This window comes from Juglans regia, chromosome 11, assembly GCF_001411555.2.
Source record: "Juglans regia cultivar Chandler chromosome 11, Walnut 2.0, whole genome shotgun sequence".
Taxonomy (NCBI): Eukaryota; Viridiplantae; Streptophyta; class Magnoliopsida; order Fagales; family Juglandaceae; genus Juglans; species Juglans regia.
In genome coordinates, this window is record NC_049911.1 from 33,949,656 (window position 1) to 33,975,859 (window position 26,204).

Consider the following 26,204-nt stretch of genomic DNA (forward strand, 5'->3'; position numbering starts at 1 on the left):
TTTTGAAATCGAGAGAGAGAATAACCAGCTGATAGAAAGGGTCGGTGCTGGCGTGGTGTCACTGCTGTGTTTCTATTTGTGTTCTCTCTGGTCTCTTGGGAGAAAAAATGGGTGTACGTTGTAAATGTGTTTTTTCAATGATTACGTCAAGAGTTTTATTTATTTAAGGAACGACCTATAGGCTCAAAAATTTATATCTGGTCAATATCGATAGAATAAACTACCGTGAAAGTCAAATTCAGAAACGTAATAAAATGTTATATCCCAAAAGTTAAAAATTTAATCAAATTTTGCAGGTTTGGGGTTACAGAAAGTCTCAACTCTCAAAGCCGTTTCACACGAAATGCTTTTCACTTTGAGAGTCGGTGGTAAGGGTGTTGATCAGGGCGTGTACGGTAAGGATAGCGCCACTCCGGGTCGGTTTGTCTATTCTTGAAATTGAATGTCTTTATTTTGTTGTTTGGTCAGATCCGGCATGCTAGCGAAGGAGGCAACAGCCCACAGCTCAGAAAATAAATAATCTGACTTTCGGAAAGATATATTAGCTGCTATTAAATGATAATCTTGGTCCGTCATGGCCCATTAAAATTAAATCCAAGTTTAAGCAAAAGTAGTGAACAGTAATAATGTTTATAGTGGATGGATAGATCAACAAGTATTGGATATTAAAGAGGTTCTATCACATAAGCCTATTTGGTCTATACAATTCATCTTCAGAGAAGATAATAGTGCAGTATATATGTTACCAAAAAGAGCTATGTAGAGAGATGAGGAGTCATTTTGGATGGAAGAAATTTCTAATGAGTTAGTATCTGTAATAGAAATAGAGAAACTATGTAATAAGCTATGCTCAATAATTTCTTAATGAAATGAGATCAAGCGGTGATGTTAAAAAAAAAAAAGTTTACTTTTAACTCAAAAAATTCTATAATGTTTTGTTTGCATCCAAGAAAAATCATGTTTGGGTGTTTACGCTTACTAACTATGAGAATTTTTTTTTTTTATATTTTTATAATATAATCTAGACTTCCACACAAGTTATCTATCAAGAACAGCATAAGATGGTCAAAAGTCATATTTTTTAAAGAACCCTTGAAATCCATTCAAATATATATAATATTGAAGTGTCTAAGACGAAGGTGACACCGTTTTCACATTAGTCTTGTTGAGGCACCTGGCTTACTGCATACACATCTCGTTGACCTGGGGGAGGCTCATCCCGGGGGCACTCACCCTTCCGTCTTCTCGAAGGATGGACCCCTCGGGCCTCCTCTTTTCCAATTAATTTTTATTATTTTTAAAGTAGTTTTTTAGTTTAATTGTTGTATAAATAATTATTATTATCCTACAGTCATTATTACAACTATATTTAAAATTAAAAGTATTTATATAATTATTTTATAAAAATCTTCCTCACGTAATTAATGTACTTGTGAAAATGATTTGTGTATCTTTCTCTTGCATTTAAAAAAAAAAAAAAAATACAAAGAACCTCCATAACTTGTCAAAGTAAGTTTTTTCAAAGGTACTGGTCATTTGTAGATATCTAATTTAGGTCTGGTTAGGATACATAAACGATTTTATCTTATTTTATTATTATAATTTTTTTAATTTATATATAAAATATAATAAATAATTTAACTCTTTCAAATTTTAAAATAATAATAATATTAAAAAATATTACTTTTATTTAATTTTAATTTTCATTTAAAATTATCTCACTGTCTAAACCGACCCAAAGGGCTGGATGAGGTTTTGGTTTTTGTTTTCCTCTTCTTCTTCTTTCATCCGGGATATTTGAGGCCGAGGTCAATGCATGTGTCTTTCCCACTGATGCCCATAACTTGTTCAGTACTTAACGTCGATTTTGGGGTACGATCAATTGACCCAAAGAATGATCTCCCAATTCCAAGTTACAACCCCTTGAAATATATATTTAATTAATTCTTTAACGTCGTTGGCTCATTCAATCATACATGCAGCTGAGTTGACCATATCAAATCCGACTCGATTGAAAATTTATCTATATAAATCATAACTACGTACAGAGAGGTTAGAATCAATACTAAAAATCTGCAGTTTTGAGAACTCTCGTCATTCCTAAAATTCAGAACATTATTTATAAATTAGCTAGTTAATGGGTGCCTGCAAATTGGAGACAAATGTAAACTACTTTCTAAATGGTGTCAAAATATTTTCAAAGTACTCACCGATTTGGTTTTTCATTTTTATTTGTTATATATATATAGTATGTGGTTTGGGATTTTGAGTAGCATAACCCTATTCAAACGAAACTAATCGATCTTCTGACTTTTTGGGTTTTTTAGGCTTTGTTTGGATCCCAAACTCCTCTTAACTCATCTCAACTCATCATTACAATTTTTTCAAATTCCAATACAAAATATAATAAATAATTCAACTTTTTCAAATTTTAAAATAATAATAATATTAAAAAATAATATTTTAACAATATTTTATCATCTCAATTCAACTCAATTCACTTCAACATCCAAACACAACCTTAGTAAGCTGGGGTTGGTGGCGACTCGGCCAGAATTGCTTAGAATCATCTGGACCCTACAGTAGTGGGTCTGGACCTAGTCATCTTGACCTTGCTACTTGATCGATCTGCTTCTTTTATATATATATCATAATGTTTTTACTTTCAAAGTCATAAACAGGACCATAGTTTGCGTATACATTCAATGTTGGAGGCCATCATTAAATATATATATATATATATATAAACAGACTACCTATAGTCATGCAGTAATTCTTGAATCATTTAAATCGTTCTTGAACCTTCAAAGTCATTTTCGTTCATGCATTCTGGCCTACTCCTAATTAAACAGATCAGAGATCAGTCGAATGAATTTGGATCAGTTTTCTAAGTCTTTTTTCTGGTACGTCCAATGCAGGCACATGCATGCATGACCCGATGGATACGTTCTTGAAGGCGAAAACTTTGATTTTAAACACGATATTGGCTCAACTCGATCACCATTTCATACCCGATCGACAGTGGTAAAATTTTCCTTTCTTCCGTCTTAAATGTCAAATAAGTGGTTAAACTTAAGAGACGTACCTAATCTCCTTTGAAGTTTCAGCTCACCATTGCGATTCTCGATATATATATATATATATATATATATATAGACACGTACTATGTATTGAATTCCACATAGGCACGTAAGCATGAATTGTACCCACTATAACTAATATACATAACCCAGTACTTCTCAACACACAGAAAACTTTTATTCTCAAAGTCGGTTTGTAGAACATACCTAGTAAGCTACTTACATAACATAATTTAATTTAAAAAATAAATTTTAAAATTTGAATATTACAAATCAAATTTTATCATTTAAATGATATGAATGATGTGCTCTACGTACACACCAACTTGAGAATATAATAACTTCATGTCTAAATATAAGGTAAACCAAGATTGCAACGCAATAGATTTATCAAGATAAATAAATATATTATAAAATGATATTTTGTTGTAAAATAGATTTAACGAATCACATATGTGAGGGGAACCCCTCTGTGAGAAGGGCTCAGGCCCAAAGAGATCTAGTTACAGAGATCCCAGATTCCCAGGCCCCTCAAAAGAAAACCCAAAGTAGGCTAGAAGCCCAAATTGGGAGACCGGGTACCGAGCCCACAACCATGAGCCTATCTGAAAAGGCTTTGGCACCGAGCTTGGTACCGCCAATAATCCCACCTTGAGACTTGGTAACCTACCGATAAGGTATAGTGCAGACTACCACCGCTGAATGCAGACAACTGGGCGTGTCCGATCGTGGGCACATTAAACTCAAGACACGTCGCATTCAATGCGTGTCAGGGAACCTATCATTCAATGACGTGCTGCCGGAGGTACGTAGGACGGCTCGACCATGACCAGACACCCTGCCACGGTAGGATAGTGGCAGCAGGTCTAACCAAGCATGACCTGACACGCGACGATCTCCCTTGGTAGTCTGAGCTGCGGCCTAACACACTGTCACAGCAAGGGGGAAGTGGTAGCAGATCTGACCCAGGTATGACCTAACACACCACGATCTCCCTCGGCAGTCGGGTCCAAACTAGGTATAAATAACAACCAACCCTTCCACGGGAAGGCTCCACCATTTTTCTAGTTCTCTAAGCTTTCCCCATCACTCGAGTATTCTTTATTGACTTTGGCCTCAGAGTGACCATCGAAGTCACCAGAGCCCCCCTTTATTCCTCTTAGTTGCAGGTGGTGTGAGCTTGGCTGCCACGGTATTGCTCGGGCTACGAAACATGACATCAACAGTGGTATCGTCTGTATGATATTTTCCGTAAACAACGTGTACTTTGCATGCCAACGGTCTCAAACTATACAGGGATAAGAGAACCAGGACGAGGGAATGGAGGCAAAACTTGCAGGAATGGAGGAGACGAAAAGGAAGTTGACAGAGGAAATAAGAGCACTCCGCCAAGAGAATGTAGCGCTCAAGCAAACCAACGAGGAGTTGGTGGGAGGAGGAGAACCTAGCAGCATCGAGCACGTGGATTGACAACGGGTCCCTGTGAACTCCACAACAAAAGAGGAGAGACGCAATATGCACCTCGTCAGCACTTACCTGCCATACAACGCAAGAGTCATGGCGATATCTCTTCCACCCAAATTCAAAGTTCCTCATATGGAGGTGTATGACGGGTCTGAAGACTAGCTGGAACACTTGGAGACGTTCAAGGCCTACATGACCTTGCACAACTTCCCAAGTGAAATCGCCTATCGGGCCTTCTCTTTGACGTTGAAAGGACCCACTCGGGTTAAAAATCATATCCGAGTAGGTACAAATTTTTTTTTACCCGCCCAATTCTAATCTGGGCAATTATCCACCCGCACCCTAATCTTTTAATTTCGTGTTGAGTTTTCAAATTGTAACAAAGTTTTTCAGTTTAGTTTGAATAATACTTTTCGAATAATTATTTATTTTATGTTTCCTCCTAAGAGCACTCACAATGGTTTCTTCATCCTATCATTTAAAATACATCACCAAAATTCAATTTTTCTATTTTACATACTGACTTTTACAGCATAGCATACATTAACTTATCTATTTTTTTCTTCATATCATTTAAATATTATACTTTTTAATCTTTTTTATTCATTTTAAATATTTTATCTAACTACCAATGATATCCTTATATCTTTTTATATTTACAATATCTCCTTATATACAATATCATATAATTATGTACTATTTTAAATTAATCAAAATTTATAAGCTAAATCAAAATATAAATTAATTCAAAAAATAAAAAGATGAGATTATATAATGAAAATATCTTCAAAGTATATTATGAGAATATCCATTATCGATAATTGTCATTTTATTAAGGCTTCGTTTGGAACCAAAAATCCTATCAACTCATCTCAACTCATCATTACAACTTTTTCAAATCCCAATACAAAATATAATAAACAATTTAACTTTTTCAAATCCCAAAATAATAATAATAATAATAATAAATAATATTCTAACAATATTTTATTATCTCAACTCAACTCAACTCAACTCACTTCAACATCCAAACGCAACCTAAATAAGTGATGTGTGAGACTCAATTTTATTAAATATCACTTATAAAAAAATTATTAAATATCACCACAAATAATTGATATCCACATTATTACAAATATCACCATTCTAACAGTACTTGCCTAGAGCAATATGACGACATGTGAAATTATCAATAGGTAAACATATTCCAACACTTGTGGCTTCCTTCAGGTTCCTCTAGATATGTGGGAAATTAATAAAAAAAGTTTATAAGCATGAACAACTTCCTCTAGATGTAGAGGCTTTCCTGTAGTAAAATGTAAAATTTTTTTAAAATAAAAGATCCATTAGAAGGCAACTTTAAGAACATTTTTTTATATTTAAAAAAAAAAAAACATTACAAAACATCCATTGGAGTGCTCTAAATAGTAATATGTTACCATTGCGATCAAATTCATTCAGGTTGTGTTTGGATGTTAAAGTGAGTTGAGTTGAGTTGAGTTGAGATGATAAAATATTGTTAAAATATTATTTTTTAATATTATTATTATTTTAAAATTTAAAAAAGTTAAATTATTTATTATATTTTATATTAAAATTTAAAAAAATTATAATAATGAGTTGAGAAGAGTTTGGGATCCAAACAAAGCCAATGTAACTGTGAAGAGCCCGATATCATAATGGGCTGGACTTGGACCTGTCGCGTGACTATACATTTACACACATTCCGATGTCGGCAACAGACGGGCACAAGGAATTGTTCGTCGCTCATCGCTCATCGCTCTATGAATTGGTAGTTTCAAGTTTGTGTGTCCTTTTTTAGGTTTTTGTTCGTACCAGCAAACTGAACGTAAAAATTAAAAAAAGAAAAAAGTTTAGAAATGAATAAAAATAAAGCATTTGTTTAAATAAAACCGCCTAATTCTATAGGGTTTCTTCATATCTAAAGAGACGGTGCGAGGAAGAGAGGTTGCATATTCAAAGTTAGGGCTTTTTCATACAGTGCGAGAGAGTGAGTGGGAGGTTTCATGGACCGTCTTCTTCGTCCAAGAGAACGGCACGCCTTTTCTGGCTTTACAAAGCCTGAGGTAATCCCTACCTCCTATTTTTTCTTGGTTTTCTTCTTTATAATGCAAATGTAGCTGTTTTTATTTCGTTGTCTCTGTTTCGATTGATTTCTTTAATTATGCACAAATGTTTGAACAGATGCGTGAGTATAAATTATTTTATTTTGTAGACTCCAACACAAGTAGGTCCTACTTTCAAGACATGAGAATCTTCATTGAATTGTGGTTGGGATGCCCTAATTTCTCTGTTTCTTGTTAGCACAGGAACATGAGTATCTTGGATCTAGTTAGAACTGGATACGATTGTTGTAAATTACATGTGCTGCATTTGACGGTCTTTTTTATGAATTAAGCTTTTAGAGGTCTAATTCCATGATCGTGATGTCTTGATTGTAGCTTCTGTGTAGCAGAATACCTTTTGGCATTGACTAATTATCTTAATTCTTTGTGAATTTTATAGCTAAGCTCAGAAAATATGACTTAGCATTCTCATGTATATGGATGAATGCATGGAAATCATGGCCTTTTTTGTGTTATACAAAAAATTCGGTTTTCTACATCATAATGTTAAAAACTCATCACTCTACAATCATCAGGTCCAAATTCTAGCTTCTTGTGAAAAATTTGATTGTATGTTGTTATGAACAAGTCTGCATTGCAATGAATTTGAGCTCAGTTATCCTTTGGATTTGTGTAAAGTTATGAAGTTGCAATGAATTTTTATGTGCTTATCATATGGTGTTTTATTTTGATTACAGAGTATTGCTCATAAAAGAATGATTAGAGTCCCAAATGGCCAAGCCTTTTGGCTGTGCACTTTGATTAGCTAGTTCATGGTCAGCATTGTTTTCTAATGTTGTCCAAAGACATTATGCCATGAGGGGGGAATTGCAGATGCAATCAGGAGAACATTTAACTTTAACTTTTCTTAAGAATACTGTCAATTCTGTCTTTAAGGCATTTCAAAAGCTTTGCGGTCATTAGTTTCAAGATTTTTTGTTGAAAATACTGTCACTATATGTTTTCGTTTGGTTAATGGAGCCAGCTAAAAAGCATTGCAATTGTATCTGTCCCTATCCTTTCAAACAGATTGATAAAATGGAGACAATGCTAGAGGAATCAGAAGAACAGTTGCTTAACCAAGAATTTTGTAAAAAAATTGCACAAAAGTTCAAGTAAGTCCTCATAATTGCACTAATTGAATTTCATTGCTTGGTTAGATCTGTGATACATATGATGTAATATATATTTCCTAAATTTGCTTGTATAGGCGCTAAGCCTTTCACTTTGGCATGTTATTTCTCTGCAGTCGCTCGTCTGGTCGTGCTGGGAAACCTATTGTTAAATGGACTGAGGTTATTTCATTTTCTATTTTCTGTCCCCTCCCCCAACCCCCCCAAAAAAAAAAAATTTACGTCTTCTGTAGATTATTACTATTTGATTGCTGCCATCAAGGCCTGTTTTCTCTTTGTTATGTTTTTTGGGTACCACCTCTCTGTTTTGATTATATCTTAGGTACATAGTTGGTTCCAAAATCGACAGAAAGATATACCCAAAAACATGCATGTGCTCCCAAAAGTTAGCCCTTCAAATGGGACTAATGGAATCTCACAAATGCCAAAAGGTTCGTTGCATAAATGCTTACTGCTTCTTTTGTGTTTTGTCCATAGAATTATGCAAGGTTCATTTGTTTGTTTGCTTTTGAAGAAATGGTTTATGGAAAGCATGTTGATTAAATTAGTATTGAACTCATGATGCCTTGATATCAGAAAATATTGTTGGTGCATGTAAAGCAATATCTTCTAACTCAGAAAAGAGGATGAAAAGAAGATAAAATAATAAATACATGACATCAAAGCAAAGAAACATTGAGTTGCTTAATGTACATGTGAAAAGGGAGAAGGGGGGATGGGATGAATGGATTATCCTATGATGCATCATATAAGCCAATAATGCCATGCTAAACTGCCTATGCCATTGTTGAATAACCTTTTTGCTATTTAGTTGCTCTACTATGCTGTAGAATGCGTATTCTATATGTTTCAGTGTTGTTGCCAGGCCCTTACCTGGTCTCGTTTATTTGTTTCATATTTTAACCTTTAATTGGTTAAACTATAAAAAAAAAAATATTTGTAGAACCTTCTCTATGATATATGATGGTGATCCTAAACATGCTCCTTAAGTAACCTAGTTGAATTGAGGATGTAGGGATGGACATGTAGCAACTCTGGGCAGTGCTAATGTCTAGCTTTTGCTTATCAGTCCATATTGGCTGTCATCGTGTTTTCAAAAATGGCTTTTTCTTTTTCATTGGGTGCCTTACTATATGTTATTTTGTATATGAGTTAGAATTTCGACTTAATAAATCTTATAAGTTTTTTTCATCTTTGTTTCTTTTCAATGACCACCAAGATAATATATCAAATAAGATCTCATGATATTGAACTGTTTCTCTGTGATCTTCCACAGAAGATGGTTCAAAAGCAGGAGAGAGGATCCCAGACTTATCAGATTTGGAATTTGAGGCAAGGTCATCAAAGGATGGGGCATGGTAAGCATACATATGGCAAACAATAGGATTTTTTTTAATTATTTAATCATTCTAAACTTTCAGCTGGTCATTTAATATTACCATGTTGGATGGATTAAGATATAGTTTATTTCAGTCATGGTTTGAAGACCAATTCTATCAGTAGAACTTACCGATTAAATTGTCTGTTGAAACAAAAAAAAAATGACAAATGAAACTTGGTTACTCATTCAACTTAATGTAGACTTGATCTCAACTACAAAGGGTTGGCTGATTGATCACATAAATTTTCTGAGTATGAGGCATCTGAAATGAAAGTTAATAATTACGTTGGATGCATTAACATGATATAGTTTATTTCAGTCATGGGTTGAAGACCAATCCAATCTGTAGAACTTACCAATTAATTTGTCTGTTGAAACAAAACAAAAAAAATGACAAATGAAACTTGGTTTACTCATTCAATTTAATGTAGAATTACTTGAACAAATAGATAATGCGAATTTTTCTCTCTCGCTTTTTTTTTTTTTTTTCTCTCTTACTTTTCTGCTTTGTCAATGGTGGTTGTGGGTTGTTGACGGGGGGTATTCTGTTTTCAAAGTATGGCTATGAGCTCTATTAGCTGTTTAGCTATAGAGTCGAAGGTTTTTGAAGTGAGAAGAGTTGGGGGAAGAGTGTGCATTACAGAGAAATGATGGAAAGGCGTGAGCTGCATATGGATGGGTTTAGAGACTATCAGTTGGGTGGCTAACTCACTGGAGGCTTGTTTGAAGTCTGGAAACAAAGGCTACTACTCAGCTCGACGGGAAGGTGACAGAGGCCTCACTGTCTAGCAATGCTCAAACTCTCGTGGTTCATATATGGCTTTGGCTGTGTATGGCGGGGGAGGGTGTCGGAGTTACATACTCATACCTGAAGACAAGGCTGGAATGGGGTGGAAGAAGATGGTGGCGGTGCTGAAGGGCATGGGCAAAGTAGGTGTCCAGGGGAGAAAACCATCGCAAGCGATGGCGGTAACTTTGCCGTCAAGGTTGTACAAGGAGGCTCTGGAGGTGCCTCGAGCCGCGCAGCACTCTGTGATGGGAGACTTGCAAAAGGGATCACCCCCCTTTTCGGTAGCTGCTCAAAGTGGAGGAGGTAATGACAGAGGGATGGTCGGGATAAAAGAAGAAAAAATTTTGATGGAGTTATGTGAAGTGCAGTTCTCGTTGGGGGAGCTAACTAATAGAGTTGGGGAGCTGATACGGTGCGTTGAGAGTTGCCATTTGGGCTCGGGGGACACGAAAGGTGGGCTTAATGTGAAGGCCAAGGGAAGGGCCAGGCTCATGCTACTGGGATCCAGCCCACGACGAGAGCACGACTGGGAGGCCCTTTCTGGAGGAAGAAACTACAGGCTAATGGTGGCCCATCGACGAGTGGGTCGGAGCCACCGATGCCAGAGAAGCCTCAGTCGACCCCGCCGAAGGTCACAGAGACTCCGATGGACGTCCCGTCGCCAGCAGAAACAACACCAGAGCATGGAGGAGGGATTTACGTTGTCCCTAATGCTCACGATGGCCCGATTATTGCTCAAACTATCACGACGAAGGGTATCGGCGCACAGACAACTACGCCAATGTCAATCGAGCTGTCGGCGAGCAACGGTAAGGGCGTGAGTACCACCTTAGAGGAAGGGGAAGTTTTGGAACAAATAGGCGAGACTGATCTGGTTACTGTTGGTGAGTCTTTGCCTTCGAACCAGACACAGATAGTCCCGGTTGATGATGAGGAAGCTATGGGTGTGTCAAACGAGGTGTTTTTGGAGCTTGGAATGGAAGAAGTGGTTTCTGTCTTGGCGGGAGAGGATTCGGTGGCTGGAAAGGAGATGGGCACCAATCAGCTGAGTCTATACGTGGGTTCTGTGGGTAGTGAAGAGGATGAGATGGGTAGCCCACTGATGCTCCCAACACCTCGAGCATCAAATTGAGTATTAAAAAAATTAGAGGAGCTGCATGGTTGGGTGGGGATTTCTTGCGAAGGGTATGAAGACCAATTCATGGCTCTCCTAGTAGCCATGAAAGCTGGTCACTCCACGATAATAAAGTCAGTAGCTAAAAAGGAGAGAGTTGAAACGACTGCAATACTCCATTAACTATGATAATAAGGAGGGAACTTCGGGGAGAGATAGAGCAAAAGGGAGGGATGTCTCTCTTGTTAATGAAGCATAAAATATTGTCTTGGAATGTGAGAGGGATCAGTGACATGAATAAACGACTACTTATTAGATCTCTTCTCCGAAGTTGGAAAGTAGACATTGTTTGCCTACAAGAAACTAAACTAGCAGTTATTTCTCTTTGTATCATTAGGAGTTTGTGGGGCGGTTTGCAAATGGGATGGCATTATTTACCGTCCAATGGAGCATCCGGGGGCATACTACTTATGTGGGATAAAAGAGTAGTGGAAAATATGAAAGATTTCATGGGAGGATTATGTGGTGGCATGCTCGTTTAAGAACGTCATGGATGGCTATCAGTGGGCTTTTACAGGCATTTATAGGCTTAATCTTGACAGGCTACTATGGGATGAGTTGGTAGGTATTAATAGTATATGAGACTTACCTTGGTGTATTGGAGGTGATTTTAACATCACCCGTTTCCCGAGCGAGAAATTAGGTGGCTTGGGTTTCAACCCACCCATGGTAGATTTTTCAAACTTCATTTCCGAACAGAATTTACAAGATATTCCTCTTGCAAGTGGTTCCTTCACTTGGTCTAGCAACCAATATCTTCCATCTTGGTCGAGGATAGATAGATTTTTAATCTCTCTGGAATGGGAGGCACACTATCAGGATCTCATTCAGAAGAGACTACCTAGGTTGTGTTCAGATCACTTCCCCATTCTTTTGAATTGTAGGGGCATTAGAAGAGGCCTAAGGTATTTCAAATTTGAAAACATGTGGTTGAAGTCATAGGGTTTTCTAGACAGAATTAGACAATGGTGGTCTTCTTACCATTTTCATGGTAATGCTAGCTATAAGATGGCTTGTAAATTAAAGTCTTTGAAAAAGGACTTGAAGGAATGGAATATACAAGAGTTTGGTAATGTGGAAAGTCAGAAATCTGTTCTAATGGAGGAGCTTAAGGATTTGGAGGGTATGGAAGAGGAGAAGGTTTTTACTAAAACCGAGTGGGCCCGCAAATCCCAAGTGATTGCAAACAATGAACGGCTGTCTCTTTTGGAAGAAATATCGTGGCGTCAGAGATCACGAGCTTTATGGTTGAAGGAAGAGGATAGATGCACTAAGTTTTTTTCACCAAGTGGCCAACTCACATAGGCGGAACAATGCTATAGATACTCTGTTAATAGATGGGGCGGTGTCATCCAACCATACCGAGATCTCAGACCACATTTTCAATTACTATGATAATTTGTTTTCGGAACAATTTGAGTGGAGGCCGAGACTTGACGGGTTGGTGTTTGATATTCTTGACCCGCAAGTTGCGGAGCGACTTGAAAGACCGTTTGATGAGGTAGAGGTCAGGACGGTGATCAAGGGTATGATGGGCGATAAAGCCCCAGGTCTCGATGGCTTCTCCATGGCTTTTTTTCAGACGTGTTGGGGTGTGCTTAAAGATGATATCATGGAGGTTTTCCATGAATTTCATGGAAGTGGGCGGTTCGAGAAAAGCCTTAATGCTACTTTCTTAGCACTCATTCCTAAAAAGCCTGGTGCAGCAGAAGTGAAAGATTTTCGTCCCATTAGTTTTGGTAGGTGGGCTATACAAAATTTTATCCAAAGTATTGGCGAACAGATTGAGTAAGGTGATGAAAGGCTTGATTTCAAAGTGACAAAATGCATTTGTTCAAGGTAGGCAAATCCTTGACTCGGTACTTATAGCCAACGAATGTTTGGAGAGTCGTATTAAATCGGGAGAGTCGGGACTCCTTTGTAAGCTAGACATGGAGAAAGCTTACGATCACGTCAATTGGAGTTTCTTAATTTATATGTTGGAGAGATGTGGCTTTGGCTCTAAATGGTGTTCCTGGATCCTTCATTGTATTTCCATAGCGTGTTTCTCTGTATTGGTGAATGGTACATCCAAAGGTTTTTTCAAGAGCTCCCGAGGTTTGCGACAAGGAGATCCTCTTTCTCCTCTTCTCTTTGTTTTTGTGATAGAAGCTTTCAGCAAGATGATTTCAGGGGCAGTAGAAGGAGGGTTCATATCAGGATTCTCAGTGGGAGAGGCAAGTTCAGGTTCGCTTAACATTACTCACCTATTGTTTGCTGATGATACCCTAATCTTTTGTGAGGCCAGACAGGAGCAAATCTGAGCTGTGAGAGCTCTTTTATTATGCTTTGAAGCAGTGTCAGGCTTGAAGGTGAAATTGGCTAAATCAGAGGTAGCCAGTGGGACATGTATCCAATGTGGAGAGTCTGGCATCCATCTTGGAGGGTAAGATAACTCAGTTGCCCATGAAATATCTTTGCCTTCCGCTAGGTGCGGCGTTCAAATCGAAATCTATTTGGGATGATGTAATAGAAAAAATGGAGAGGAAACTAGCTGGTTGGAAGAGAATGTACTTATCCAAAGGGGGCTGGGTGACTCTCATAAAAAATACTTTGTCTAACTTACCAACATATTTCCTCTCATTATTTCCGCTCCTTGCTATGGTGGCTCATCGCATGGAGAAAATTCAACGTGATTTCCTTTGGGGAGGGATCAAGGATGAGTTTAAATTTCACTTGGTGAAATGGGCCACAATTTGTTCCCCCATCAAAAGGAGGCTTGGGTGTATGGAATTTGAGATCTTTCAATCAAGCCTTGCTTGGCAAATGGTTATGGAGATATCACCAAGAACGGGAGGCCTTGTGGCAAACCGTCATTGCTTTGAAGCACGGGAAATCATGGGGAGGGTGGTGTTCTAATGTGGTGCGTGGACCTCATGGAGTTGGGCTTTGGAAACATATCAGAAGAGGGTGGGACACCTATGCAGCACATACTTGCTTCAAAGTTGGCAACGGAGTTAAGGAAAAGTTTTGGCATGACTTATGGTGTGGTGATCGGGTACTCAAGGATGTTTATCCACAAGTTTATAGCTTAGCAAGAAGAAAAGAAGCCTCTATCGCAGATTTGATTATCTATTCCAATGGCTCTTCCCAATGGAACCTCACTTTCCATAAAGATGCACAAGATTGGGAGATGGATGACTTTTTGGCCTTTTTTGACTTTGTGTACTCCACTCGTGTGTCGGGGGAAGGTGAAGACAAGATATATTAGTGTCCATCTAAGAATGGAGTGTTCACGGCCCGCTCTTTCTATCATTCCTTAAACTTGCACAACTCAGTCCCGTTCCCATGGAGGAGCATTTGAAAGACAAAGGCACCTCTAAATGCAGCTTTTTTTGTATGGACAACCTCTTTGGGGAAGATTCTTACTATAGATAACCTAAAGAAACATGGCATTATCGCTATAAATTGGTGTTACATGTGTAAGAAGAGCCGTGAGTCCGTTGACCATCTATTACTACATTGTGAGGTTGTCATAACCTTATGGACAGATGTCTTAGCACGGGTTAGGTTAGCATGGGTGATGCCGGAAAAGGTATGTGATTTTTTAGCCTCTTGGAGAGGTATTAGGGGTAACTCTCAAATTGCATCCATATGGAAGATGCTACCTATTTGTCTATGGTGGTGCATTTGGAGGGAGCGGAATTCAAGATGCTTTGAAGATCAAGAGAGATTAATGGAAGAGCTTAGAATTTTGTTTTTCAATACTTTACTCCATTGGTCGATTGTAATTGATTTTCATGGTAGCACTTTTCATGATTTCCTTGTATCTCTAAGCTAGACATTGTGAATGTGCTCGTGTATATGTCCCGTATACTTGGACACTCTCTGTCTCTCTTTTGATCAATAAAATTTTGTTTACCAATTAAAAAAAAAAAAATGTAGACTTGATCTCAACGACAAAGGTTTGGCTGATTAATCACATAAATGTTCAGAGCATGAGGCATCTGAAATGCTTGAAGGCACACTTACGGACTTATAAAATAAAATTGCATAACTTACTTTTCGTCTTCGAGGCCTTTTTGTTATCAACAAAAAACTGGCCTTGTTTAAACTGCCTCATTCTGGGGCAGGATAGGGCAAAGTGGTGGTAAGCCTTACAGAATCTGACTTTTATGGTTTCAAATCTAGAACTTCTTCAGAGGGTATGGTTGTGCAGTTGAAACTATGCCCACCTTTGAATCCAGTCATCTGGCTTTGCAGGTATGATGTTGATATCTTCATTGGTCACAGATTTCTTGGTACAGGTGAAGTTGTAAGTCTTTAAATCCTGTTTTTCTTTATTGTTCCCAAAGGATGCTAAATACACAATAATGACCGAAGTCTTCAGTGTGGTTATTTGAGCTTTTGGGTTTGAGAAGGCTGAGAAGCACCTGAGCCACAACTATGCCCACTCAAATATAAAAAAGAAAAAAGAAAGAACCAAGGCTAAATAACCAGGAATAACGAATACTAAAAAAGCAGCCAGTCTTTGTGCACTTCTGCCTACCTAAAATCATTTGATGAATTTTGTCTGAAGGAAGTTCGTGTCAGATTTGTTGGATTTGGTGCTGAGGAGGACGAGTGGGTCAATGTGAAAAAGGCAGTGCGGCAACGTTCCATTCCTCTAGATCATTCAGAGTGCCATAAAGTGAAGGAAGGAGACCTCGTCCTCTGTTTCCAGGTGATTCCAAATGCGTTGTTTATTTTTGGGTTTCTCAGAAGTGGCCACAGTTCTTGTCAGTCCATTTAATTTGATGCCATTTGAATTTTAGGAGAGAAGAGATTGCTTGATCTACTACGATGCCCATGTTTTAGAAATCCAACGGAGACTGCATGATATAAGGGGTTGCAGGTGTCTTTTCTTGATACGGTATGATCACGACAACACTGAGGTACGTATATTTTTATTTTAAACTAAATGGCATTCATATGTTTCAGTCAGTTACTTTGCACAATGGTGTATCGGAACAAAAGACCACTGTAGATCTGATTTGCTTTGCTGATACTCCGGTATTTACCCAGGAGAGAGTTCGTTTGAGGAGATTATGCGGCGTGCGGTGCTAAATATAGTGGCTAATCTTTCAGATCCTGTCTTCTTTATATTTTTGTCCGATTAGTATATGCATATAGGAGGAATATGGATACCATAGAGTGCAGTTAAGACATGTAAGGACGATATATTTGGATACCAGGATACCTATCCTATCCGGGTGTCGCTCAGTTTTTCTTTTTCTTTTTTTGTTCAAACCCGGCTCTTTTTTTTTGCAAACATGTGGATGAAAGAGTTGGGGATGCAATGGCGCCCCATGGATCAGCAATTACGGCAAATCACAACCACATTCCTGGTAACAACAAATTTATTTCTCCTACGTTCGTAATATTGGTTTTTCAGTGCACACATTTATTTTAAATTATATGCGGATGCTGGCACGTTCTCAATACTCACATTTACAGGCTATCCTAATGAACTAACTAACTGCACATGGAAATTAAGTGGTGTATTGCTTTACTTCTGGAGTGAGGTTCTTCGTTCGACCCAGTTGACACTAGCTACTACTTATGCCCCGAAGTCATTTGTGAGATTTGGTGCTCAGAAAATAAGTGGCTAAATATTAGAGAATTAATTATCTCCATATGGTTAGTTATATATATATATAAATAAATAAATAATGTTAAATATAGCCGTACAAGTTTTTGTGTACTGCTTTTGAAAAAAATTAAGTCTTATCATTCAAAAAATAGTTTTTTTCATGTAAATCACATTTCTTCAAAATTTTTTTTTTTTTTTAAAAAGTGCAAGCTTGCACCCTAAGACTACAAATATTATTTCTCATAAAAAAAAATATCTGTACGGTCGGCTTGTTATATCATCAACCAGACCCATAGATCAAAAGATATAAAAATTAACTAATAAGATCTCTCATATCTTATCCCCGATGTTGTAGGATGGTTTCTTCTTTTACAAATATTTTATAATTCTTCTTAAATCAACCAATAATTATAATATTTCATTAAAAAATAGCTTTAATTTTGTATAGATAAAGTAAAGTGATAAAATAGTTAATAGATTAATTGCAGATTTATGCGAAGCTGACTGACATTTTTCTTAGGCTCATGTTTATTTTAAAAAACCCGCTAAATCATTGAATGAGGACACGCTAATTCAGCGAATCATCATAACGCACATCATAAATCAAAAGCAAAATCACTCCAGAGTGAGTTCTATAGACATGATATGGAAAGCTTCATTTCCCTGGTAAAGAAACGATGAATAATGCTCAATGGTGTTTAAACTGCTCGCTTTTGATCGCCTGAAATTGCACTGGGCAGGGTATTTAAGCGGCTATAAAAAAAGGTTCATTTCGCCACACTTGGGGGACAGATCTCTCGACTCTTGCTACCCTACCCTTCAAGGCAGGCGACCACCCCTTTGGGTGGTGATTAGCCACCCTATAATTTCTTTTTCTTTTTTTAAATTACTATTATTATTAAAAATGACAGTACGTGTGCTTTCATAAAAGGATGTAAAGTTGACCTTCCGTGGAGTGGTGTAACACCAATTCATTACCATAGATGCACTTTAATTTGGTAGCTGACAAGGCGAGACGACTTTAAATATTTAGCTATCTTTTTTTTTCTTTTTAAATGCTGGACACTTAAGGATAAAATTCAGAAGCTTTTTTCATTTATTTATTGATAAATAAAATTTTATTGATCATGAAAAAATACAAAACCAAAGTACACGAGTAGCACCACCTTAGCCTACGTTTAGATGTTAAGTTGATAGAGAGTTATGTAGAACCTATCTAAATTAAGTTTAAAATTTATTTAGTTGTTAAAATAAATTTAATACTTTTTATAAAAAAATAAAAAATATTATAAATCTCACATATAAAGACGTTTTAAGTTAAAAAAGATTATGAATCCTACGTATAAGAAAATTTTGAGTTGAGATAAATTTAATAATTTGAGAGTGGATGTTTAAATGCTAGAGTATTAAACTAAACTCAGCTGAATTTAGAAACCAACGCAGCCTAAGAGTGATTCTAGCGATTCAAGATATTCAGAAGCTTAACTCATTTTAGTGGAGAATGTTGCCTCGTGAAATCAAAATTAGTTTAAAAACCAATATAGAAAATAAATATATCAGCCAGCATCTCTCAGAAAGTAAAACTATGGTCACTCCACTTTTCCATAAGCAATATTACGTGACATATAATGTTCACTTGTCCAAGCAAAGCGTCTACATGTTTACCATATCACACGAAAACTTAACTAATGGTTTCTGCGTACCCAAGTAAAATTCACCTTCGATTTAAGAACAATCGGAATACATAATAACCTAGAAACTAACCTACCGCTCATTTTGAGAAAATAAAAAAAGACGTAGCATAATCCTTCCCAACCTTTTTTTTTTTTTTTTTTGAGAAAACAAAAAGAACAGTAAACCTAGAAAATAAATATGTTGTTTCAATAACTTATATTTTTGCTTTACACCGGTACAGGAAGATTGATCGAGTTTCCTGAAAAATATCAATTTTCTAATTAAGAAAGAAAAGGGTGAACTACGTTTTGATGTGATTGGATTTTGAAGTACATACGGCCAAAAATCCATCAAGATGGCTCTACCCCAAAGCTGAAATTGGTAATCAAATGAAAAAAAAAAAAATGCAAGTGATTGTGTGAAGATTGACAAGATGCTCAGATATTAGATGTGTCTATAAAACAAGTCAATTTTCTTACAGCACACCATAATGATGCGGTTGGTCATCAAACATACAAAAATGGAGTCATCTAGGAAATGATACTTTTGTGATGTTTGGGGGTTTAAGGAGGACATACCATGTACGGGAAAGAATTCCGTACCATTAATCACGGTGATGACTCCCCACTTTCAGTACATACAGCGTGACTGGATGAAGGATTTTAACCACCATGAATATGACATCCATTACATTTTTCTATTTTTAGTTATAAGAAAACCCTCTTCAAGAAATAACGAAAGCCATCTATGGGTAGAAGCAAACAAATAAAAGGTGGCTGCTTACCAGGGTAAATATAGGCTTGCCATAGGCCAAAAGAATCGCATGTGGAACCTGAATATAAAATTGAAATCGATTAATCATTCTGCAACCATACTCAACTTCTAAACAATCACTATCAGAAAAATACTTCCACAAACTGCACATTAAAGAACTTCACATGACAGTTCCCAGTGATCCTCCCAGGACTTACCAAGTGGAATACTGGAGTTTTTCTTGGTAGCACAATTTCTTTTTAAAGATATTCTTACATGGATACAAGGAGCTTTGCCTTCTATGTTTCTGCTTCCATGATCTCGAGCATTACAGGCTAATCGTTGATGCTAAAATACACTGAAAATATATCAAATTCACATTTCCAAGTCTCATGTAAATGAAGATAAAACACCAGTAAGGCGCATAAATATTCAGTGTCCCACAACTGATCTAAACTCTTAGCATGCATTTAAAAAGCCAGCTGTTGCTGCCTCCTAGGCAGTAAAATGGAATGTGCATGATCAATGATCATATATGTATGCATGACTCATGTCTCTGTATATTTATACATATACACAATATAAGATATGCGGTTGCCCGCATGTTCAAATACAGAGAAACCTAGTACAAGATCTCTGGATTTGAACAGGTCATCGGTCCTACAATATGTACCCAGTTACCAGTTCAAAACCGAAATGATAAAAACCAATGAGGTCGTGCTATAGATTGTGAGAAAAGAATTGTCCGGGGAAGAAAATGGATATGCATTAGAAGGGGGGGGGGGGAAGACCAACTTCAATGATTGTGTCAGACAAAATAGCACCTTGATTTACTTACACAAGCCATGTACCTCATGCACCATACTAGTCAAAGCAAGGTACAAAAGTATGCAATAAAATTATAGCATGAAGAACAATAACAATAAAGAGATCATTACAAACTGATGTCCCAAGTATACAACCACTTTCTTTCAGGTCAAGTTCTGGCATCCCAGAAAGTATCTACAGGTCCAAAAAGGAGAACCCAAAAAAAAAAATTAAAAAATAAAAAGAGGGATTAAGTACAGGATGAACAACTGAGAATGTCCAGAGCCCACAGCAAAATCATAGTTGTACATCCCAAAATACCATCAACAATTAGAATGCCCTGTTCACATGCCTTCAACTGTGACACTATTGTTCAAAACTATACCAACTTTGAAATGATAGGTAAGAGTAACTCCCATTGCAGGTGGATAAATGATTTAAAATCAGCCTCATAAGCATTTTGATTCAATTTAAAGACAGTGCACAGGTGTTTGTAACAGATGCTATGCGATGGCGGCAATAAAGAAGAGTTTAGCATACATCATCTCCAAAATGCCATGATCAGTAAATTTGCCTTGACAGGATCTTTGGTTCCCAGGAGAGAGAAGTAGATATTATGAGCCGGTTCATTGATCATAGAAGTGAGAGGTCCAAGTAACATAAGCGGCACCCCAACAGATCTTTGGCAGTTCATGAAACAGTTCGACCATAGCAAATAGATGCAATATAAAGATTCTTTGCCCATTTCTCCTGCATAAACACCATTTACAACTTTTGGTTTCAGAAATAAATGATGGATGGGAAGAAAATAGGGAAAATGATCAATCCAAATAGTTCACCTTGACGTGTGTACTAGGAAAAGCAGAAGTTCGGAGAGTCTCTTGAGTTTCATCGGCCGGTTTTCTTCTAGGAACACTTAGAACTAAAGCAGCCTGGTCCCAAGTCGCTGCAGTTGATGTAATGCGGTAACCACTGTCCCACCTTCGATGGACACCTTCACTAGGATAGAGAAAATCTAGTTCCACAACCTGGAAAAATAATAATAAAATAAATCATCTATCTTTTTTCAGTGCTACCATATGGTATTTCAAGTAAGCAGAGATCCAAATTATCCAACCAAACCTGGTCAGAAAATCCTGCCCCACGAGACATAACAATTGCCCATCTACTCCCAGCAGTGGCCATGGCAGTAACGTAAAACCCCTCCCTCCATTTTTTGTTGATCCACTTGAATGGAAATGATTCGCTGACTTTATAAGACTGCTGTAAGTACTGTGTCCCTAAATTCAATGGCACGATAGAAGTTAAGATTTGCAGATAAAATTCTTTTAAAACTGTTACTTAAGATGCTTGGACTAACCCTTAGACATTACAACTAAGGAACTCCCATTGTTTGCCCCTGCTATTGCACTGATGTAGTAATTCTTCTCCCAGTGTTCCATAATCCATTCCTTCACAGAATTAGAATTTAGAGGAGATTAATTTAATGACTCGCACAAACTTCAATTACTATAAGCACTACTATTAACATTGCTACAGCATAGTTAAGGTACAAAAAATGCAACTGCAGTTAACTATGTATGATTTTATATTTGGTAGACAACTGTTCAAGACGCAAATAAAAAACATGCAACCTTGTGAAGAAAGTAGGGTGAGAGTTCATGAACTTGTGCAGTAAAGCCAGTGCCAGCATCCATGATAAGGGCCCAGAGGTTTGTACATGAAGCCACGCCACTAATAAATAATCCATCTTCATTTCCTTTCTCAATGTGCTGGGAGAGCCTTACATCTGCCACGTTATAGTGATATCTACAACAGGAGATGAAAAAATCAACCTCTCACCCTATTGCCACACTTAACGAGCTTAACAAGTAACTTCAACCGCATACCTCTGCTTCATAGGCCGACGAGCATTGTAAACACTAATCCATTGGGTTGCAGGCATCCCCATTCGAATCTTCTTTTTAGGTTGTTCATCATCCTCCTCCTCCATGGTCAATCGTCCTCTCTTATGTCCAACCTGACATATAAGCTTCAAAATAGCAAGTAGGCATATGTTACGCGAATTCAAACCAAAGGCTTAAAAAAAATTATGCCTAACAAATTACACATCAAGTTTGTTGTTCCCTTGAAAATTAAGCATATCAAATCAGTCATTGTGTTTTCCAAAAATCGTGGTTTTGGGTTTTGGCCTTGACTGTCTACTGAGTGCAGGAAGTGGCTGATGTAATAATTTTTTGTGTCACATGATTTGAAAACTAAGCCAAATTAACAACCAACAAAAGTGTGTGATGTGGCCCACTAAGCATGCACTCCAAATGCTGATTAGGCTTTTTTTCATTTTAGAGCTATGCCACAACCAAAAAAAAGTGCCATGAATCAATTACAGTAACTTCAGTGGAGAAGTGGACAGAATTAAAAAAAAAAATGAAACTGTCAGAAAACACAGAAGTATTTACCCCACAAAAATTTCAAGGGAAAAACATGAAACTCAAATGATTTTAAAGAAGAAAACATAAAATTTAATCTTTAGACAATTTTTTTTTTTTTTATATAAGTAATCTTTAAACAAATTTCAACCTCAACATGGAATAAACTATACACCAAAGAATGTCAAAAGTACCTTCTGAGCACCATCAGTGTTTATTGGCCGGATATCTGGATTTGGACCAACAATCCCATCAAAGAGGGAGATATACTTTGCATAGTTAGGTTCTTCATCAAACTTCAGATTTACTACATGTTCAACAAACTGTCGAAAAGGATGAGGACAAAAGCAACAAAGAGCTTCTGGGGAAGTGGCCATTTTCTTCTTGCATACAAGGAATCCTTTATTATCTCCCTAAAGAAGACATCATGTCAGAAGGACAAACATAACTACATAAAAACCTAAAACTGCAGAATTTTGAATTTTTGGAACCTGATATCCTTGCCATGGTAAGCGACCACGGAGAAGAAAAACAAGAGTGTAGGCAAGAGATTCCAAGTCATCTCTCCTGCTACCGGTTCTACCGAGATGAGCATGCACACTAGCATACCGGACAGTTCCCCTGGATCACATTATCATATAAAAATAAGAAATGCAATATGTCCACAGAAAGCATGGTTAAGTAGACTTGCAGTTACATACAGAGTTCTATTTTACCTGAAGACATCTGGACGTTGATCATACTCAACATGCAAGCCAGTTGTACTGTCTCGCCACCTGGTGGCTGTAATGTCAAGACATATAGAGAATAACACAGTATAAGGAGTACTTCAATTTCACCTGCTAATAAAAGATGTCACAAAAGGGGAAATGTATTTTAACAACTTACCTAATCCAAGGTCCACAAGATATAGCTTTTTTTCTTCAGGAGTCCCAGGAGTCCCAAGCAAGAAATTCTCAGGTTTCACATCCCCGTGCACATAGCTGGCAATGATATCAGCATTAACATAATAATCACACATACATCAAAATGATGGGAGACCGCTAGAACACACTCCATTATTATCATTGACTACATTTTTTTTTATAAGTGTTATCATTGACTACCTAGCTTTTTTTATAAGAGTTATGATTGACTACCTAGCCAGAATAAGTGCAATAACTCTGGAATACTGTCTCATACTTTTAACAATGAAGTTGATGAGAGTCCAGGGAAGAGAACAATGGCTATTCAACTATAGCACCTATAAGTACCCAAATATTATTCACCACCTCCATCACATGCTATAAAGAGGTCCCTACAAAAATAATAGGGTAAAAGGGTGTCGAGGGCGTTGATACCCCCCACATACCACACCATCAGGATTCAACTCTTTAAATAAGAAAATTATAGCATCAAGAACTAGGTGTGAGTTGTTCAATCAGAAGTCATGTATATTTGTAGAAAGGAAACCAAACATCATCAGAATTGATATAAATCTCACCCCCTAGAGTGCATCTTCTCTAATATGGATATAGCCTCAATGGCAATACATGCAACCATGTCAATAGACATCCTGCATTTGAAAGGAAATAAGTTAAGGTCATATGGGCACAATCAATCACTTCATTAACAAATAAAAAGTATCAATTTGAAAAAGAAGCTTACGTGTGTGACTTATTATTCCAAACATCCCACAAACTTGGCCCAAGCATATCCATGACCTGGAAACAGTAATAAAAAATTATCTTACAGATTCTGAAATCAGAGCTAACAAACTATGAATTCACTGCCGTGAGATAAAAAGGAGCCTATGAAAGTGAATAACACATACCATGATATAGTAGTCACCATGCCGGCCCTTATAATGAACTCGTGGAACACCGTGACTGCCACCAAGTGCACTGCACAAAAAGCAGTTATAACCACATATGTTCAAAGTGACAAGACAATGTACAAAACAACATAATATGAGTGCTGATAGGCCTCACTTGTAAACTTGCCACTCATATGGTGGTCCATAATTGCATCCTTTACTACTCCTATGCTCAAATTTTAAAGCTACCTGAAATGTTAGAGAGATTATGCAGAAAAGTTACCACCAAAATTATCCGAAATAAATATTAGGCATGCACATGCACCATATAAAAAATATGTGAAACCTCTACAGCTCTAGGGCCAGTTCTCTCGTTTGTACTAGCAGGACCAATGCGTCGACCAACGTAAACTTGTCCAAAGCCCCCTTTCCCCAGTTTTCTGTCTACTCTGTACATCGGGGAACCACCAACTTGGACCTGTTGTGATGCCAAATAATAAAACGAGTACTCAGAATTGCAAAAGATATGCATGCAAGTCATAGCTAGCCTATGAGAATTCCCGTTCTTGATCAAAACCTTAAGCTATTGTATTATAATTTCCGCCAATGCAATTATCAAAACCTTAAGCTATTGTAAATGAAACAGATAATTTTTCGTAACTTATTTTTAATTTTTTCTTTTTTCTTTTTTCTTTTTTCTTCTCACTGTGCGTTTATTCTTCATATTCCCAATAGCGTCCCGATATTAAAGTGAAAAAGAATCCAAATTTTCGAATCGATGAAACGAAGAACCCAGAATTTTCATGAGACCGAAATCAACAAATCTCTGAATAGGGTAAACAAAGAAGCAAGAAATCAACAAATTTTAGCGAACAGGACACAGAGCCCACAAACAAATTTTCGCACCTCTCCTTAAAACTCCTTTTCGTTAGTTTCTCATCATCCCAACAGAATAACCAAAGAGTAAATAATGAACCAGAGTCTAATAACGAAATCAGGAAAGAGAGGGACCTTTTCAGGAAGAGGCGCAGCGCTGCCCTCATCCTCGGCTACGGGCCCCTTATCGCCGCCGCTATCGTACTCATCCATGGCTCTTTCCCCGGCTCCCTCTCTGGAAACCCCAATCTCTTCCTCTCCTCCTCTTTCTTCGTCCTTGCTCTTCACAATATTCGTCTCACCAACGCCGATCGCGTTCTTATTATTCCTCCGGTTCCGTCCGGTTTCCCTTCTCTGGCGAGTACGTAGAGCTAGAGGAAGCTTCTTATGGTTGTGGAGTACTGGTTGATGGGTAATCGGGCTCGGGTCAGGGTTGTTGGATGGACGGTTCCTGCGTGCTCGGCTACGCAGCTCAGGCATCGTAAGGGTGAAGGTCCATGAAGAGGGCGAGGCCTTGGTGATATGGAGGTAGAAGATTCACAAATCTTCTAGAATCGTTATCGAGGGTTACTCGAGGATATGTGACATATTTTCGCAGAAGGCTGTGAGCCCAAGAAACAAACAATATCAATACATCAAACAATGAAAGAAAGAAATCACTGCAACTTTTGGGATTCGATGGGAGGGAATTTGGAGATCCGTGGAGGGAAATCAAATGCAATTGGTATTCTATTTTCTTGTGCAGAGATATGGACATCAGATGATTGGCATTTTGGATTTGAGTAACCTTCAGATAGTCTTGAAATTGAGGTGCTAATTGTATTGACTAATATTCATAATTAGTATTTATAAATATTATATATATATATATGAAATATGATGACATATTTTTAAATAGATAAATTTTATTTGTAATTCTTATTTAGAAACTGCATGTGCAAGTCATTCATTAAATGAAAAAAAAAATATCATTTTAATAAAGATATTTTGAAAAAATTTAAATACAAAATTAATTAAGCTTGTAATGCAGTTCTCATTTAAGAACTGTACGTAGTATTGCTCTTTTATATAACATATAGAGTGTGAGATTTTTGTGTAGAACGTCACTATA

The 26,204-nt window shown here is 37.2% G+C and overlaps 2 protein-coding genes across 7 annotated transcripts; one reads left to right on the forward strand and one right to left on the reverse strand.

Moving 5' to 3' along the window:
* Nucleotides 1-6,270: 6,270 nt before the first annotated feature.
* LOC109009472 (protein SAWADEE HOMEODOMAIN HOMOLOG 1-like) lies at nt 6,271-16,614 on the forward strand. Of its 2 annotated transcripts, XM_018989940.2 has the most exons (10): nt 6,271-6,336; nt 6,474-6,631; nt 7,700-7,785; nt 7,920-7,965; nt 8,126-8,234; nt 9,080-9,161; nt 15,391-15,442; nt 15,707-15,850; nt 15,942-16,061; nt 16,192-16,614. In XM_018989940.2, exons 2-10 carry the CDS (start codon nt 6,572-6,574, stop codon nt 16,231-16,233), a joined length of 741 nt encoding a protein of 246 aa, XP_018845485.1. In that variant the 5' UTR covers nt 6,271-6,336; nt 6,474-6,571; the 3' UTR covers nt 16,234-16,614. The 2 variants fall into 2 exon arrangements, with proteins under 2 accessions (XP_018845485.1, XP_018845488.1); XM_018989943.2 differs by having other exon boundaries at nt 6,285-6,631; nt 15,391-15,434; nt 15,711-15,850.
* A 2,233-nt stretch (nt 16,615-18,847) lies between these two features.
* On the reverse strand, nt 18,848-25,895 carry LOC109009471 (casein kinase 1-like protein HD16). 5 transcript variants are annotated; one of them, XM_035683009.1, is made up of 19 exons: nt 25,229-25,895; nt 24,564-24,695; nt 24,393-24,466; nt 24,236-24,305; nt 24,070-24,125; nt 23,906-23,977; nt 23,311-23,405; nt 23,139-23,205; nt 22,914-23,043; nt 22,617-22,835; nt 21,883-22,025; nt 21,628-21,802; nt 21,354-21,444; nt 21,116-21,273; nt 20,833-21,021; nt 20,534-20,743; nt 19,463-19,534; nt 19,218-19,265; nt 18,848-19,081 (listed from the first exon to the last, which is right to left on the reverse strand). In XM_035683009.1, exons 1-16 carry the CDS (start codon nt 25,571-25,573, stop codon nt 20,684-20,686), a joined length of 2,076 nt encoding a protein of 691 aa, XP_035538902.1. In that variant the 5' UTR covers nt 25,574-25,895; the 3' UTR covers nt 18,848-19,081; nt 19,218-19,265; nt 19,463-19,534; nt 20,534-20,683. The 5 variants fall into 5 exon arrangements, with proteins under 5 accessions (XP_035538902.1, XP_035538900.1, XP_035538903.1 ...); XM_035683007.1 differs by having other exon boundaries at nt 19,405-19,534; XM_035683010.1 differs by having other exon boundaries at nt 19,463-19,544.
* Between the last annotated feature and the right edge of the window lie 309 nt (nt 25,896-26,204).

Coding starts and splice junctions, on each gene's coding strand:
- LOC109009472 (XM_018989940.2), top strand. CDS start 6,572: ATGGACCGTCTTCTTCGTCCAAGAGAACGGCACGCCTTTTCTGGCTTT. Junction 7,966..8,125: donor CTATTGTTAAATGGACTGAG/GTTATTTCATTT, acceptor ATTATATCTTAG/GTACATAGTTGGTTCCAAAA. Junction 15,851..15,941: donor ACCTCGTCCTCTGTTTCCAG/GTGATTCCAAAT, acceptor TTTGAATTTTAG/GAGAGAAGAGATTGCTTGAT.
- LOC109009471 (XM_035683009.1), bottom strand. CDS start 25,573: ATGCCTGAGCTGCGTAGCCGAGCACGCAGGAACCGTCCATCCAACAAC. Junction 24,126..24,235: donor ATGGTGACTACTATATCATG/GTATGTGTTATT, acceptor TACTGTTTCCAG/GTCATGGATATGCTTGGGCC. Junction 21,803..21,882: donor CGTCGGCCTATGAAGCAGAG/GTATGCGGTTGA, acceptor CTCCTGTTGTAG/ATATCACTATAACGTGGCAG.